The sequence below is a fragment of the Mus pahari genome, chromosome 23, assembly GCF_900095145.1.
Source record: "Mus pahari chromosome 23, PAHARI_EIJ_v1.1, whole genome shotgun sequence".
Lineage (NCBI taxonomy): Eukaryota > Metazoa > Chordata > Mammalia > Rodentia > Muridae > Mus > Mus pahari.
The window spans coordinates 26,195,403-26,209,387 of NC_034612.1; the positions used below are offsets into that span (position 1 = coordinate 26,195,403).

General features: G+C 51.1%; 1 protein-coding gene across 2 annotated transcripts in view; it reads left to right on the top strand.

The window, feature by feature from the left end:
* The window catches only part of Dtx2 (deltex E3 ubiquitin ligase 2), a 38,758-nt gene that overhangs the window by 19,315 nt on the left and 5,458 nt on the right, over window positions 1-13,985 (top strand). The window contains exons 5-6 of one of the 2 annotated variants that reach the window (XM_021186692.2): window positions 7,442-7,545; window positions 13,199-13,336. In XM_021186692.2, coding sequence (XP_021042351.1) covers window positions 7,442-7,545; window positions 13,199-13,336 — 242 coding nt within the window. The remainder of the gene's footprint in view (window positions 1-7,441; window positions 7,546-13,198; window positions 13,337-13,985) is intronic. The other variant, XM_021186695.2, reaches the window with a different exon arrangement.

Sequence of the window (13,985 nt, forward strand, 5' to 3'; positions counted from 1 at the left end):
TTTTTTTTTTTTATTTTCGAGACAGGGTTTCTCTGTGTAGCCCTGGCCGTCCTGGGACTCCACTTTAGATGGTATTTTTACCGTGTGTGTGTGTGTGTGTGTGTGTGTGTGTGTGTGTGTGTGTGTGTGTGTGTGTGTGCGCGCGCACGCGCGCGCACACACACACACACACACACAGAGAATTCGAGAGACAGAGAGAGAATTCGAGAGAGAGAGAATGCGAGAGAGAGAGAGAGAGAGAGAGAGAGAGAGAGAGAGAGAGAGAGAGAGAGAGAGCGCGATCTAGTGCGCGCGAGCTAGCGAGCGCGAGCATGCATGCCAGCAGTGCAGGTGCCACTGTGGCGGGGGAGTCAGTCTCTCCTCCTGTGCGTGCGTGGCTCTGGGATTAAACTCAGGTTGTCAGGCTTGGCCGGAGTCTTCTCTACCCACTGAACCGTCTCCGCTCTGACTGGTGTTTTCTGTTGTTGTGTTTGTTTGTTTTTATTTTTTTAAATTTTGTTTTGTTTTTAGAAAAAGTCTCTCTGTGTATTTCAGGCTGGCCTGGAATTCTCCATCCTCTTTTCCTCCTCCGTTAGAGCATTAGGCAGTCTCTCCATCATCCATCATCCTCAGCACCACCACTAAAAAAAAAAACAAAAAAAAAAACACAACAACAACAACAAAAAAAACTAGTGCCTGGCACACACAGGCGTCTTAGAAAAGCTAGTAGTGTTTTCTAAAGCCCATCCGAACAATGCGAGCTGCCCAGGGCTTTGATCCCTTGGCAAGCTTTATTCTTTAAGCTTGTGATATGGGCAGGGATGGACATCAGAGATGCCCACTTAGTCTGCAGATGAGGACCTGCAGGTAGCACTAGGATGACTTATCTAGACTCTTCCTTTCTTGGGGCATGGCTCAGTGTTAGATCTCCTGCCTAGAATTCCCCAGTGAGAGTCTGGGTGTGGCTCGGTAGTAAACTAGTGTCTGCCTAGCCTGGTGCCTAGGTGCCTGCCAACACCGTAAAAAGAGAAGCAGTTAGTTGTGTGGGACGAGTAGGCACTGGGGCTGACTTGAGTGTCTGGAGGAGGGGCCTGCTGGAGAAGGGAGAGTTGAGAGCCTGGAGGACGTTGATCCAGAATTGGGCGTGCATCTGGGGCATGTGGGTCTGTGGAAACTGGGAGTCCAGACAGGCCTCACCGGGCCCTGTGCCGGCTTTACATGGACACAGGCCTTCAGGGCTTCCCGGGGCGTCCCTCTCCCTCTTGCTACTTAGGCTTAGTGTGGGGGGTCAGTCCTTCAGGGAATGGGATTCTGTGGTCAGGCTAGGACACTGAAGCAGAGTTTGAGCTGGGTTGAATTGCTTCAGGCTGAGGTAAATCTTTCTGTCTGGTCCTCTTGTCCTGTCTCCCCTCTCCTCATCTTCCTTTTCCCTTCTGCTCTTTTCCTCCCTGTCCCCTCCCTGCTCCTTTACTCGCTCTTCCTCTCCCAGTAGTTCACTCTGGCCTAGCATTTACTGTGTAGCTCAGGCCACCCTCCCATTCCCAGTCCTTCAGCTCATGAGTACCAAGGTTATAGACGTGAACCCCTGACGAGACGACTCAACAGAGCTCTGCCTGGGGAACTCAGGACGAGTGAGACTTGGGTCTTCTCCTCAGATTGGGCTCTCCGCCCCATGTCCAGGCCTACAGACACTTCTAGGAGTCTCTGGCAGGCCAGGTGCATGATGGAGGTCACTGGGCCAGCTTGCTGCCGGGTAGGTGCTGCCTGTTGTTACTTGCTGGGTGACAGGAGACAAGGGGAACTGGGCCAGCCTGCTGTGTTGGTTGGACAGCTTCGGAGCAAGCTGGCTGCCTCCTGGCTGTGCATCCGTGTTTCCTCAGGGCTTTCAGGGGCTGGGAGGGGCAGCCTTTCACTTGCTCAAACCTATCCAGACTGAATAAGCAAATGTTTACCCTTATCTTTTCAAATTAAAAAATTACATGTATGTTTCGTATGTGTGGGCGGGTTGGTGTGTGTGGGGAGGTCAGAGGACAGCCTGTTGGAGTCAGTTCTCCCCTTCCACCATTAGGTTCTGGGAACTGCACTCCGGCCTTTGGGCTTGGTGGCATGGCGCCAGCCTCTCATATCTAATTTATTCTGTGGCCTTCCTCAAGCACTCTGATGGGTTAACTAACCCTTGGTCTCTTCCCCAGCTGGCACTGGGAGAAATGCAAACATTTGGTCCCTGGTTCTCCCCAGGGGCTGTGGTTGCAGGTCCTACAGCCAAGGGAGGGTCAACGACACTAGGTGAGAGTGTGCAGAGCTGTCTGGAGGGAGCCAGTAGCAGTCAGGCAGGGCCAGTCTGAACAGCTTGGGGGAGCTGGGATCTACTCTGCCTGCTGCTAAGCCCCTGTCTGAGAGAGCAGCACCCCAGGCTTTTGTGGAAACCCTTTCTGTAGGATTTTGTTTTGTAAAACTCTGGTTTCCCTTGGCTCAGTCTAGGTGAAACTGGCTGTGCCCCCTGGGAACACTCCAGACAAAGCCCTGTCATTTGTAACTGAGCTTCTGGGTCTAACGACATTTCCTTGTAGCTGAAGCGCTATCCCTCTAAGCAGCAAAACACGTGCTCTAATGAGGGTGCTGGAAAACTTCCCAAATGTGTCATGCTCACGCCGGGCTCTGCAAAGCTGGGCGGGACTACTGGCCTAGCATTTTGATGAAGGGTGGTGACAAGGATTGGCACTTTGAAACATTAGCCAGGTGTGTCTAGCCTGTGCCCTACAGGCTTCATCTAGCTGAGCATAGCCGTGAATGTGACTTAATACATGATTGTAAACTTATGTAAGATGAGAGTGTATGTGTGCTGTGGGTGTGGTTTACATGCATGTAAAAAAATTTAAGTATGTGTATATAGGTCGTGTGTGTGTGTGTCCATGCACACACATATCTGAAGAGGCCGGAAGAGGGTGTTGGACCCCCTGGTACTGGAGTTATAGATGGTTGTGAGTCACCTTGTGGGTGTTGGGAGTTATAGCGCTGGGTCTTCTGAAAGAGCAGCCGATGCTCTTAACCATCCCCAGCCCCTGACTATAGTTTTTATATTAATTTTGTTGATGTATTTTGTGTGTATGCACAAGTATGCGTTCCCTTACCACATTGTAAGTGTAGAGATTAGAGAATTGCTCATGAAGTTGCTTCTCCCCTTCCAGCATGTGGGTACCAAGGATCCTCAGGCTTGGCAGCATGTCCCCACTCCACCTCCGCTTTTTTTGAGACAAGATTTTGCAGTGTAGTCAGCTGCCTTGTGTGTAACTCAAGTTGACTTGAACTCCTCCCGATCCTCTTCAGTGTCCGGACTGCTGGGATTACAGGCATGAGCCACCACAGCCAGCATCATCTGTTGGGCTCCCGATGCTGCTGTGAGGGCCCCTTCCCACTGCCATCGCCCGTGTGAGTGGAACTGATGCTCTGCCTTGTTCCCATTCTTGCCATGGGTCCTTGTCAGCCACTGACCTGTGTGAGATTAGCGTGTTATATATTTCAGGACCAGGGTTCTTTTTATCAAATTTTAGTTACTGCTGTGGATCTTCCAGTTCAGTGACGGTTCTGGGGCCTGCTTTGTCTTTTTTCTGCACCTGGAAGTCATGAGAGGTCTTAAGATTTTTATATTGGGCTTTATATTCATTGTACCTATCACCCTATATAGGAATAAAAGCTCTGGAGTGGAACCCGGCACACCATTTTGTCACCTCAGACTATCATTGTTTGTCCAATGGAGCTGACTGTAGTACATTCAGCCTTGATGTCCAGGATGTGGGACACTGGATTTCCTTTAGCTTGAGCCTCGTTCTGCCTGGGACTGTCAGGTTCTGTATATATAGAACATTGAAAGTCAAGATGGGGAGGAGGCTCTTGGTTATTTAGTGTAAAGACGGGAGCTCAGAGCCCATGAGAACCACAGGTGCCTGGGGGGTGGGGCTCTTCTCAGAGCAAGGTGACTTGGCTGGCAAGCAGCAATATTGGTGAACTCTGGGTTTGATTGAGAGATCCTTCCTCCACGAATACAGTAGAAGAATAATTGAGCGTGATGTCGGGCGTGATGTCCACATGCCCCCACATACACATAAAAACATGCATGCACGCGTGTGCATGTCACACACAGACTCAGAGTCCTTGTCTCTTATTCTCAGCTGCATTTGGTGTGGAGTCCAGCTTTCTCTCCCCATTCATGTGTCTTTCTGGTGAGGGAAGACCCGGGAGTGGGGAAGTAGCCAGGGACCCCATCTCTGTAGGGTCATGGGCTTTTCTCCCTAGACAACCCTCTCGTGTTGGGAAGCCGTAGAGGCAAACTTTGGTTTTTCTGGCAGTGTTGATTCTGGGCTCAAGTTCATTGCTCCCTGGAGAGGGGAAGCGGGTGAAGGGCATGGTTCTTGTGTTTGTCTATTTTTGTCTTTTTTTTTTTTTTGGTTTTTCGAGACAGGGTTTTTCTGTATAGCCCTGGCTGTCCTGGAACTCACTTTGTAGACCAAGCTGGCCTTGAACTCAGAAATCCGCCTGCCTCTGCCTCCCAAGTGCTGGGATTAAAGGCGTGCGCCACCATGCCCAGCCTATTTTTGTCTTTTTAAACAAGGTCTTACTGTGCGACTCTGCCTGACTTGGAATTTACTATGTATGTCTTGTCTCTAACTTGTGCCATCCCCCTGCCTCTGCAGTGCTGTCCAGAATGCTGGGTTTGCAGGTGTATGCCCTCATGCTGGGCTGCGTGCCCTCACTTGCAGAGCATCTAAGTGATTTCATACCATGGATGACCCTCTTGAGGGGTCAGGATCTGTAATCCTGGCACTTAGTTTGAGCACAGCTGGCTTACGTGCTGAGTTCAAGGATAGCCTGGGATATATATGAGACCATCTGAAGAGGGGCATGTGGGCTGGGGCTATAGCTAAGTTAGCAGAGTATTACCTAGAGAGTCCTGGGTTTAATCTTTAGCACTGTGTAAGTGGGATGTGGCAGTGTACACCTATAATTCCAACACTCTAACTCGGAGGCTGGAGTTGAGGGTCATCTCCAACTACTCAGTGAGTTCTAGGCCAGCCTTGGTTGCATGTTACCATAGCTAAAGGAAAAAAGGGAAGAGGTAGAAACAGGTTTAGTGAGGGGTGGGTAGTATCAATACCTCAGCCCTGCTCTGGCTTTGTTGGAGCAACCATAATGCCCTCAACCTCACCTTTTTTTAGGGGCTGGGATGGAGAGGACAGGAAGCCCTACCACATGAGGCTATCTTATTTGCAGAGAACATCCAAGAAACTCAAACCCTTTTTGTTTTTCCATACAGGGTTTTACTGTGTAACTTTGGCTATCATGGAACTTTGTAGAGCAAGCTAACCTCAAACTCAGAGATCCACCTGCCTCTGTCTCCTAAGTGCTGGGATTAAAGGCTACACCATTACTGCCTGGCAGATAAACCCCGTGTTATCACTCAGGCCAACCCTGGAGCAGGACTCTCTGTCAGGCCCTGCAGGAGGCCTTGAGCCCAGCCCCAGTTGGGTGTGTGGCTTCCCAGCTGGATGAGGTCACAGCTGCCTGCAGCTCCCACCCTTCACTTCTGTGATCATAACTGTCTGTGTGGCAGGTCCGGGGCAGAGCCTGGAGGCGGTGGTTGGTATGCTCTTAGCTCTACAGGAGCCAGATAGTGCCTGTCCTCTGGCCCTGAGGAGTGCTGCTGTGTGGGACCTCATGAGAAGGTTTTGTAATCTTCACATTTCATCATCAGACGGCCAGGGAGACACGGAAGGACCCAGAAGGGCCTCAGGAGTGGGAAGGAGGAGGAGCTGGTAGGAATTCAGGCCTTTAGCCAACTGTTCTCAAAGTAGAGCTCTACCAAACCCAGAACGTCTTGCATGTGGGGTTCCTGTATGACGTATTCACGCATCCATTTATTTTGTAATAGTAGGAATTGAACCCAGGGCCTCACTCGTGTTGGACAAAGCTCTATCACTGAGCTCCAAACACAAGTCTCCTTTTTACATTTATATATTTTGTGTGTGCATGCATGCATATGTACACATGCCCTTGTATCTGCTGATTTGTGTGTACAGGGAGGTCAGAGGACAACCTTCAGGGGTGAGTTCTCTCTTTCCACCTCATCAGTTCCGGGGTTTGGATCATTAGCAGGTGCCTTTCCCCACTGACCCCTCTCACTAGCATCCCAAGTTTTCTTTTTACTTTGAAACAAGGTCTCAGGAAGCTGCCCAGGCAGGCCATAAACCTCCGTGTGTAACTCAGGCTGGTGTTGAACTTGGTGACTTTGGTTGGCCTGGAACTTGCCACATAGACCAGGCTGGCCTCATACTCACAGAGATCCGTGTGCCTTTTCCTTCCTTGTTGGTTGGTTGGTTGGTTGGTTGATTGGTCGGTTTGGTTTTTTTGTTTGTTTGTTTGTTTTTGTTTTGTTTGAGATGGGGTCTCTCATTGAACCTGGAGCTCAGTGATTGGCTAGACTGGCTGGCCTGGAAGCCCTGAGGCTACAGAGCTGCCCGTGACTTCAGGTCCCTCTTGGGGCCTCTGTGTGAGAGCAAACACACACACATACACACACACACACACACACACACACACACACACACACTTGAGTCCTCTGTGTGAGAGCAAACACACACGCATACACACACACACACATACACACACACATATACCTGCACAGCATATAGAGTTAATACTAAAATCTTTAAAATTTTTAATTTTTATTGCAGAGCTAAGGATAGAACCCACCTTGCCTTATACACAAGATAAGCACCCACTTACTAAAAATACCAAATCCATAAGCTTTATTTTGGTAGAATTCCACAGAAATAGTGTTGGAACTTTATGGTTTCATAGTGTCCGATACTGACTTTAACACTACTGGCAGTGTTTGTCTCCATTACTTGTTAAAACGGCCTTCCTGCTGAGCCGTCTGTATAGGAACCCCAAGAACATTCCTGTTTTGTTTCTATTACTGTGTCTTTTGAGCTGTAGGCTGGACTGGCCCCTGGGTGCCTCTGAACTCATTCTATAGACCAGGCTGGCCCCTTGAGTGCTGGGGTACAGGAGTGTGCCCTGATGCCCAGCCCAGAGCCTTCCCTAAGTTTCTTTTGCATGTATTTATTTAGTGTGTAGGGCTGCACACGTGCCGCAGCCCCTGAGCGGATCGGGGCATTTTGCTGGAACTGGTTCTGTGTTTCCAACTCTGGGTTCTGGGAATTAAACTCAGAGTGACCGGCTATGTGATAGGAAGTGCACAATAAAGTGTTAAGTCATCTCTGTGTGTGTGTGTGTGTGTGTTTAACGTCCACATGAAACCTGGTTGAATGCCTTGTCTTCAGAGTTTGCGAACTGCTGGAGGAGCTGGCGCTGGGGCCTCTGCCCACGGCTGCTGAGAGAGCAGCCGGGGAGCCTCCCAGCTGCTGTGGTCCCACTCACTGAGTCTGCTCTCTTCTCTCCTCAGTGCCTCCTTCCCCAGTGGGCCCTCCTCCAGCAGCCCAGGGAGCGCCCCCACCACCGTGCCCGTGCAGATGCCAAAGCCCAGCAGGGTCCAGCAGGCGCTTGCAGGTAAGTGTCCTTAACAGACTGTGACCCACCGGGCTTACTGGGGAGGTTGGAGTCCTCAGGGAAATCCAAAACGACGTCTTGGGGATCAGTGCCTCTTTGGGGTGATCGGTACACAACCCCCCCTTCCAGGGAGCACGTCTAGGAGCCTCTCTAGCCCTGGGGTGTGTCAGGCCTGGTGGAGACCTCTCTAGTATTTATGTCCAGTTGAACTGTGGTTAGAGCATTTCCTCTAGCAGGGCCCTCAAGGGAGCCAGGAGGCCTTTTTAGTCCAGGCTGGGTCTTCTGTCTATGTGTGTTTTATGGTGTGTACATACAAGAACGGTGTATGTGCACCACATGAGTACAGGCTCCTTAAAAGGCCGGACAGGGGTGTCAGATTTCCTGGAACTAGAAACACAAATAGTTAGGAGCTCCCTGGTTGAGTGCTGGGCCCCAAACCTCCAAGACCCGCAAGTGTTTGAACTGCTGAGCTCTCTCCAGCCCCTAAGTCTTGGCATTTTGTTTTTGGGTTAGTGTTTTGTGAGTGTGCATGTGAGCGGATGCAGAGGACTACCTCGGGCGGGGTCTTCAGTAGCCAATCACCTTGTGGTTTATCCTAGTCTCTCACAGGCCCTGCTAGGCTGGCTGGCTACCCAACTAGATAGCTCCTGCCTGCCCAGCCCCTCCCCAGCCCTGGGACCACAAATGGACACCACTGGGCCTATTAGCTCCTCATAGTTGGCACAGTGATTTTTTTAACAACTGTTCTATCTTCCCAGGTCTTTCTTTTTATGTATTTATTTATTTATTTATTTATTTATTTATTTATTTATTTATTTATTATATGTAAGCACACTGTAGCTGTCTTCAGACACTCCAGAAGAGGGCATCAGCTCTTGTTATGGATGGTTGTGAGCCACCATGTGGTTGCTGGGATTTGAACTCCGGACCTTCGGAAGAGCAGTCGGGTGCTCNGGACCTTCGGAAGAGCAGTCGGGTGCTCTTACCCACTGAGCCATCTCACCAGCCCCTCCCCAGGTCTTAAAAGCTTTAAAAATTACATTTGTTTGTGTGTAGGAGTGGTGGTGGGCAGGCCATGGAGTTTCCAGGAATCTCATGTATATAGAGGTCAGAGAACAGCCTGTACGGGTCAGTTATCTCCTGTCATGTCCCAGGGATTAGACTCAAGTCTTTGGGCTTTGATGAAGGACCTTGTCCTACCTGCCATCTCACCAGCCTCCTTTTAGTTATCGAGACAGAGTTTTGCTGTGTAGTCCTGGGCTATCTTGGAACTTGCTCTGTAGCCTTCTTAGTGTTGGGATTGAAGGTCTAAAGGTGAGCACCCAGGCTGGTGACAGAAGGCCTTCAACCCCTGATCTCCTTGCCTGCACTTCTCAAGGGACAGAGTTACTGTCATGTGCACTGTGCCTGCTTTGCAAGGTGCTAGCAGTGGGACTGAGGGTGTACATGTTAGGGACACCCTGCCCTACAGCTGCATCCCCCGCCCAGTTCCGTCTTGTGGTCTTGTCTGTACAGGGACTCCATGTAGGCCTTGAACTCTAGCCCAGTGCCTCAACCTCCTGACTCTTAGGATAGTTTCTCAGTCTGTCACCCAGGCTGCATCAAATCCTTGATCCTCTTGCCTCAGCCTCCTGAATTCTGGCTTGAAGTCCATTTCTTTTTCTTTTTTTTTTTTTCTTTTNTTTTCTTTTTTTTTTTTTAAATATATACCCCCCCTTGTGCATAGACACAGTGCAATTGTTAATATTTTGTATTATGTATTTATTTAATTTGTTTTTTAGACTTAGGAGTGCTCTGTTTACATGTACACCTACATGGTAGAAGAGGGCATCAGATCCCTTTATATAGATGGTCATGAGCCACCATGTGGTTGCTGGGAATTGAACTCCAGACCTCTCGAAGAGCAGCCAGTGCTCTTAACTGCTGAGCCATCTCTTCAACCTTCCTTTAGCTACTTTGTGATGCATTGATGTCCTGAGATATGTCAAGAGCATTGGCAGGGGTGCTGGCTGTGCCATAGACAGGTGGAGCCCAGAGGTACCAGGAGTATGGCTGTCCATTTCAGGAGAGCTGTCTTCAGAGGAAGTGTGGGTGCCCTTGGCTTTGTGGGAGAGACTGAAGATCTCTGTAGCCATGCATGCTGGTTTTTGGGGAACCTTCTTTTTGGAGAACCACTGAGGCCGTTTGCCACTTATGGGGTTCGTGGAGAGGAAGACAGGCTGGAGAGGTGACTCGGCACTTGATGCTGTTCAGTTCCCAGCACCCACATGGCAGGTTGGCAGCCTCTGACTGCGGTTCCAGCGTTCGCTTGTGACCTCTGCAGGCACCAGGCACACACATGGGAAGCACTCATGCACTTAAAGGAGGTGTTTCTGGTCCTGCATGCACACTGGGCAGCTCACGAATACCTATAACTCCAGCACCCACTCTGGCTTCTGTAGGCAGTAACTGACACTCGTGTGCACATACCCAAACAGAGACACAAAAGGACACTTAATTAAAAAGAAATATATTTTTTAATTATTTATTTTTGAAGCAGGGTCTCACTAGGGCCTTGGCTAGCCTTGAACTTACACAGATCTGTCTACCTGCTTCTGCCTCCTGAATGCTATGCTTAAGGAGATACACTGTCATCTTAGCAAGAAAATTTTATTTTAGATGAAGACAAAACAGGGCACTGGCTCTTGGTCCTTTACAGCAGATATAGGGAATTAAACAGCTGAGTTTGTGTTCAGTAAATAGGTCCCTATAGCTGCACTGGGTAGTTAGATGTGCAAGCTTATGGGCAGGCAAGTCACATGCAGCCTGGCCTCGCCTCACACCTAGGTAAAGTTTATCTCAGGGGTGCAGGAGGAGGTTTAGTTCAACCATTTGGAAGGAAGAACCTTTCAACTTGGCATCTGGAAGGTTGCGTTAGGTAAAAAAGGGTCATCCTGTGATGTGCTGTTGGATAGTGTTGTGGCCATGACAGTGACAAATGGCATGGTCCTTGGTGTACCTGTTTCATCATTACATAACTTTGAAGTAGGAACTTTTTGATTTTGAAACAGTCTCATATAGCCCAGGCTAGACTCAAACTCAGTGTAGCTGAGGAAGCTGTGGCCTCCTGATCTTCCCACCTCCATCTCTTAAGTGCTGGAATTCGAGGGTGCACCATCATGCCCGGCTTACCAAGCACTGAGGATGGAAGTCAGCGTTGTGCATGCCAGGCAAGCACCCCGTCTACTGAGCCTCATCCCCATGCCTGAGATCCTTTTTTTTTTTTTTTTTCCAGTTTTTTGAGACAGGGTTTCTCTGTATAGCCCTGGCTGTCCTGGAACTCACTTTGTAGACCAGGCTGGCCTCGAACCCAGAAATCCTCCTGCCTCTGCCTCCTGAGTGCTGGGATTAAAGGTGTGTGCCACCACGCCTGGCTCATGCCCTAGATCTTTATCCCTGTGTAGGTTTCTGTGACTGGAGTGTAGACTGGATGCTGTGTCAGAGGGACAGGAAGCATGAGACTTGGTTCCTGGGGACCAACAGTGGTGGTCCAGGCGATCTCAGTGCTTCTCTGTAGATATGCACAGTGCCTCCTGCCTAGGTAGACCGCCCACCCAGGATGCTGAGCAGACAGTAGTAGGTCAGTAGCATTTTTATCCCGTGGGGCTCATGCTGAGGATACAATACCAGCTAAAACAAGCCTGAAGGATTTCAGATAGCGAGGTGGAAAAAAAATGGTCCACAGTGAAGAGGCTTAGGTGGTGGTGATGTGGGGTCTCACCCACAACATGTACAGTGGTGCCTGCCTCTGAGACACAGTTGGTCAGCCACTGGGATACGCGGGAAGCATCACTGTATTGGTTTCCTTACCCTGTGACTAAGTACCTGGCCTGAGATTTAAGTGTAGAGTGCTTTTATTTCCATTCATGGTTCCACAGGGTACAGTTCTTCATAGCAGGGTATAGAGCAGTGAATATGTGAGGCGTCCGGTCACCGTGCACACAGTCAGGAGGCAAAGAGACTGAATATTAGGGTTTTCCTAAAGAAAGCGAATTCATCGCTCTTCCAATTCATGTCCTTGTCCTTCTCCCGCTCACCCCCATTTCTTGTGGCAACTGCAATTGATCCCAGGAGTGTCCTTAGAGTGGAGTGACCCACTCTTGTGGTCCTACCCAGTAAGTCTCTCCTGGGTGCACCTCAGTGCCTCCTAGTGAGAGGCCACCACACAGTCCCCAGCCTGCCTCTGCTGTGCTGCCCAGAGGGTGGCTGGCCTCTGCTTCTGTCCCCAGCACAGCCAACTCACTTCCTAATTGAGAGCCCTGGCTGCCCCTCAGCTCTGCAGCACCTCTGGTGCGGGCCGTGATCTCTAGTTCAACCTGTCCTAGAAAGGCATGGGGCATAGGAGGGCTGTGCCAGCTCTGGAGGCCTGTTCAGAGGACCAGAGAAGCTGCCTTCAGATGGCTAAGAAGCCAGGGCATCTGCTCCTGGAAGGAGGGCTGTGGAGTCAGACTAAGATCTGGGAGAACTTACATGTGTTCCTATATGTTGGGGGGGGGCGTTGTACAGTGTGGCGGGACAAGGACCTCCAGCAATAGAACATTCTTTCCCAGGAAGTGTCAGAATGTAGAGAAGGGGCATCCTCAGGGGAGTGGAGTGTTCATCTGTGGAGAGTGTGGGTCCCAAAGTGGTCATCCTGTGGAGATAGGAGCCTGTCCAGTGTCAGCATCAGTGCCTAGTGTGGCCACAGCTGGGGCCCTGGGGTGGCTTCACTGGGAGAGTGGCCCCCCTCAGCACCTGAGGCTGTGTATGGTTCCCTTCCCTCTTCCTGTAGCAGAATCCCAGACAACAAGAGCTAGGAGGAGAGGGAGGAAGGATCCGGTTGATTTGTGTTGGTTTTAGGACGCTGCAGAAGGCAGCTGGTCACATCACATCCCAGTCTGGAAGCCGGAGACATGAGTACTGGTGGCCTGGCTTCCTCCCCCTCTGTCAGTCCAGACAGCAGCCCAGGGACAGAGTTGCCCACAGTGAGAGCGGTTTTTGCCTCAGTTAGCCCAGTTAGTCTGGAGACGCGTGGATGTGTTCCGAGTCTGCCAGGGTGACACAGTCCAAGGTCTGTGGGCAGCTGGTGGAAAGCATCTCCCTAGAGGCCAGATGATCACAAGCCAAGAGGCACGGCCAGGCCAAGTGGCTCTAACAAACAGTCAAGGGACGGCCCCAGGCTCTTGGAGCCAGCGCTGCTGGGACTACCTCCTGTTGCCACAGCTTGGCTGCACCCTGCCACATTCCTGTCTTTTCCTTCCCTGCTCTTGGCATGAGAGCCACCACTCAGGAGGCCCCTGAGCTGTTCTGCCCTTACTTTCTTAAAGCCACCATCCTTGTCCCTTAGTCTGTCCCAGCATAGTGCGGGCACAGGCTTGGCAGCTGCTTGTGCAGACTCCTGGGGAACTTGGAGTCCGGGTTCTCTGGTGTCTGGCCTTTAGCACTGCCTTGTGGTCTGGGGAGGCACGGGTACCCTTCCTTGCAGGGGTCAGATTCCCTCTCCTGGGGAGATTGTGGTCTCAATGGCCATGCACAGTGTCACCACTTCACTCTCAGCAGGGTCATAAACACCGAGTGTGAAATGCCTCCTTCTAACGTTTGTCCCCTCTGCATGTCTGATCTCGCACCCGTGCAGGCATGACGAGTGTGCTGTCAGCCATTGGACTCCCTGTGTGTCTTAGCCGTGCACCCCGGCCCACCGGCCCTCCCGCCTCCCGTCCGGCCTCTAAAAGTCACAGCTCAGTTAAGAGGCTGAGGAAAATGTCCGTAAAAGGTAGTTGCGGTTCACACACACTCCCCAGCCCTGCTCAGCTTCCTCCACACCTTGCTGCCTGGACTCTCTTCTTTGCCCACCGTGACCCTTTTCTTCTTCTGCATCTCTTCTCCCTGCCCTGCCTGCCAGCACAGGTGGCTACTGGCATTTTCCCGTCGGCATTGTTGGGTGCTGGGCTTATTACTGAGGACGTGGGACTTTGCAGTGCTGGTGCAGATTGCGACACCGCTGTCTCTTCAGGGGGCCCTCCGACCGTGAACTTGGATCATCTTGCTGGCATCTCCCACCACGTCCAGTTCATGTAGTGTGGAGTTAGAACCCAGGGCGGGTGGGCTCTCTGCATGTCAGGCAAGCAGCCTACCAGCTAGACTGCGTCCTGGCCGTCTGCACACACTTGTGCTCGGCTTCTGTGGAGGCGGGTTGTGAGCTCGGCTGCCTGGCAGCTTCTTCCCCAGTTTGTCGGGGAAGCGTACAGGCACGCGGCCTTCCGGGGTGTAGCTGCCTCTCATGGGATTGATGTGGCTGGCCTGCCCACTTTGGGAAATGATGGCTTCTGAAGCTTTCAGCTCTTGAAAGCTGTGTGTGTGAGTGGGCAGCCACATGCTCGGCTGGTCCCGAACAGGAAGTCAGGAGCTAGTGCTGGAAGAGG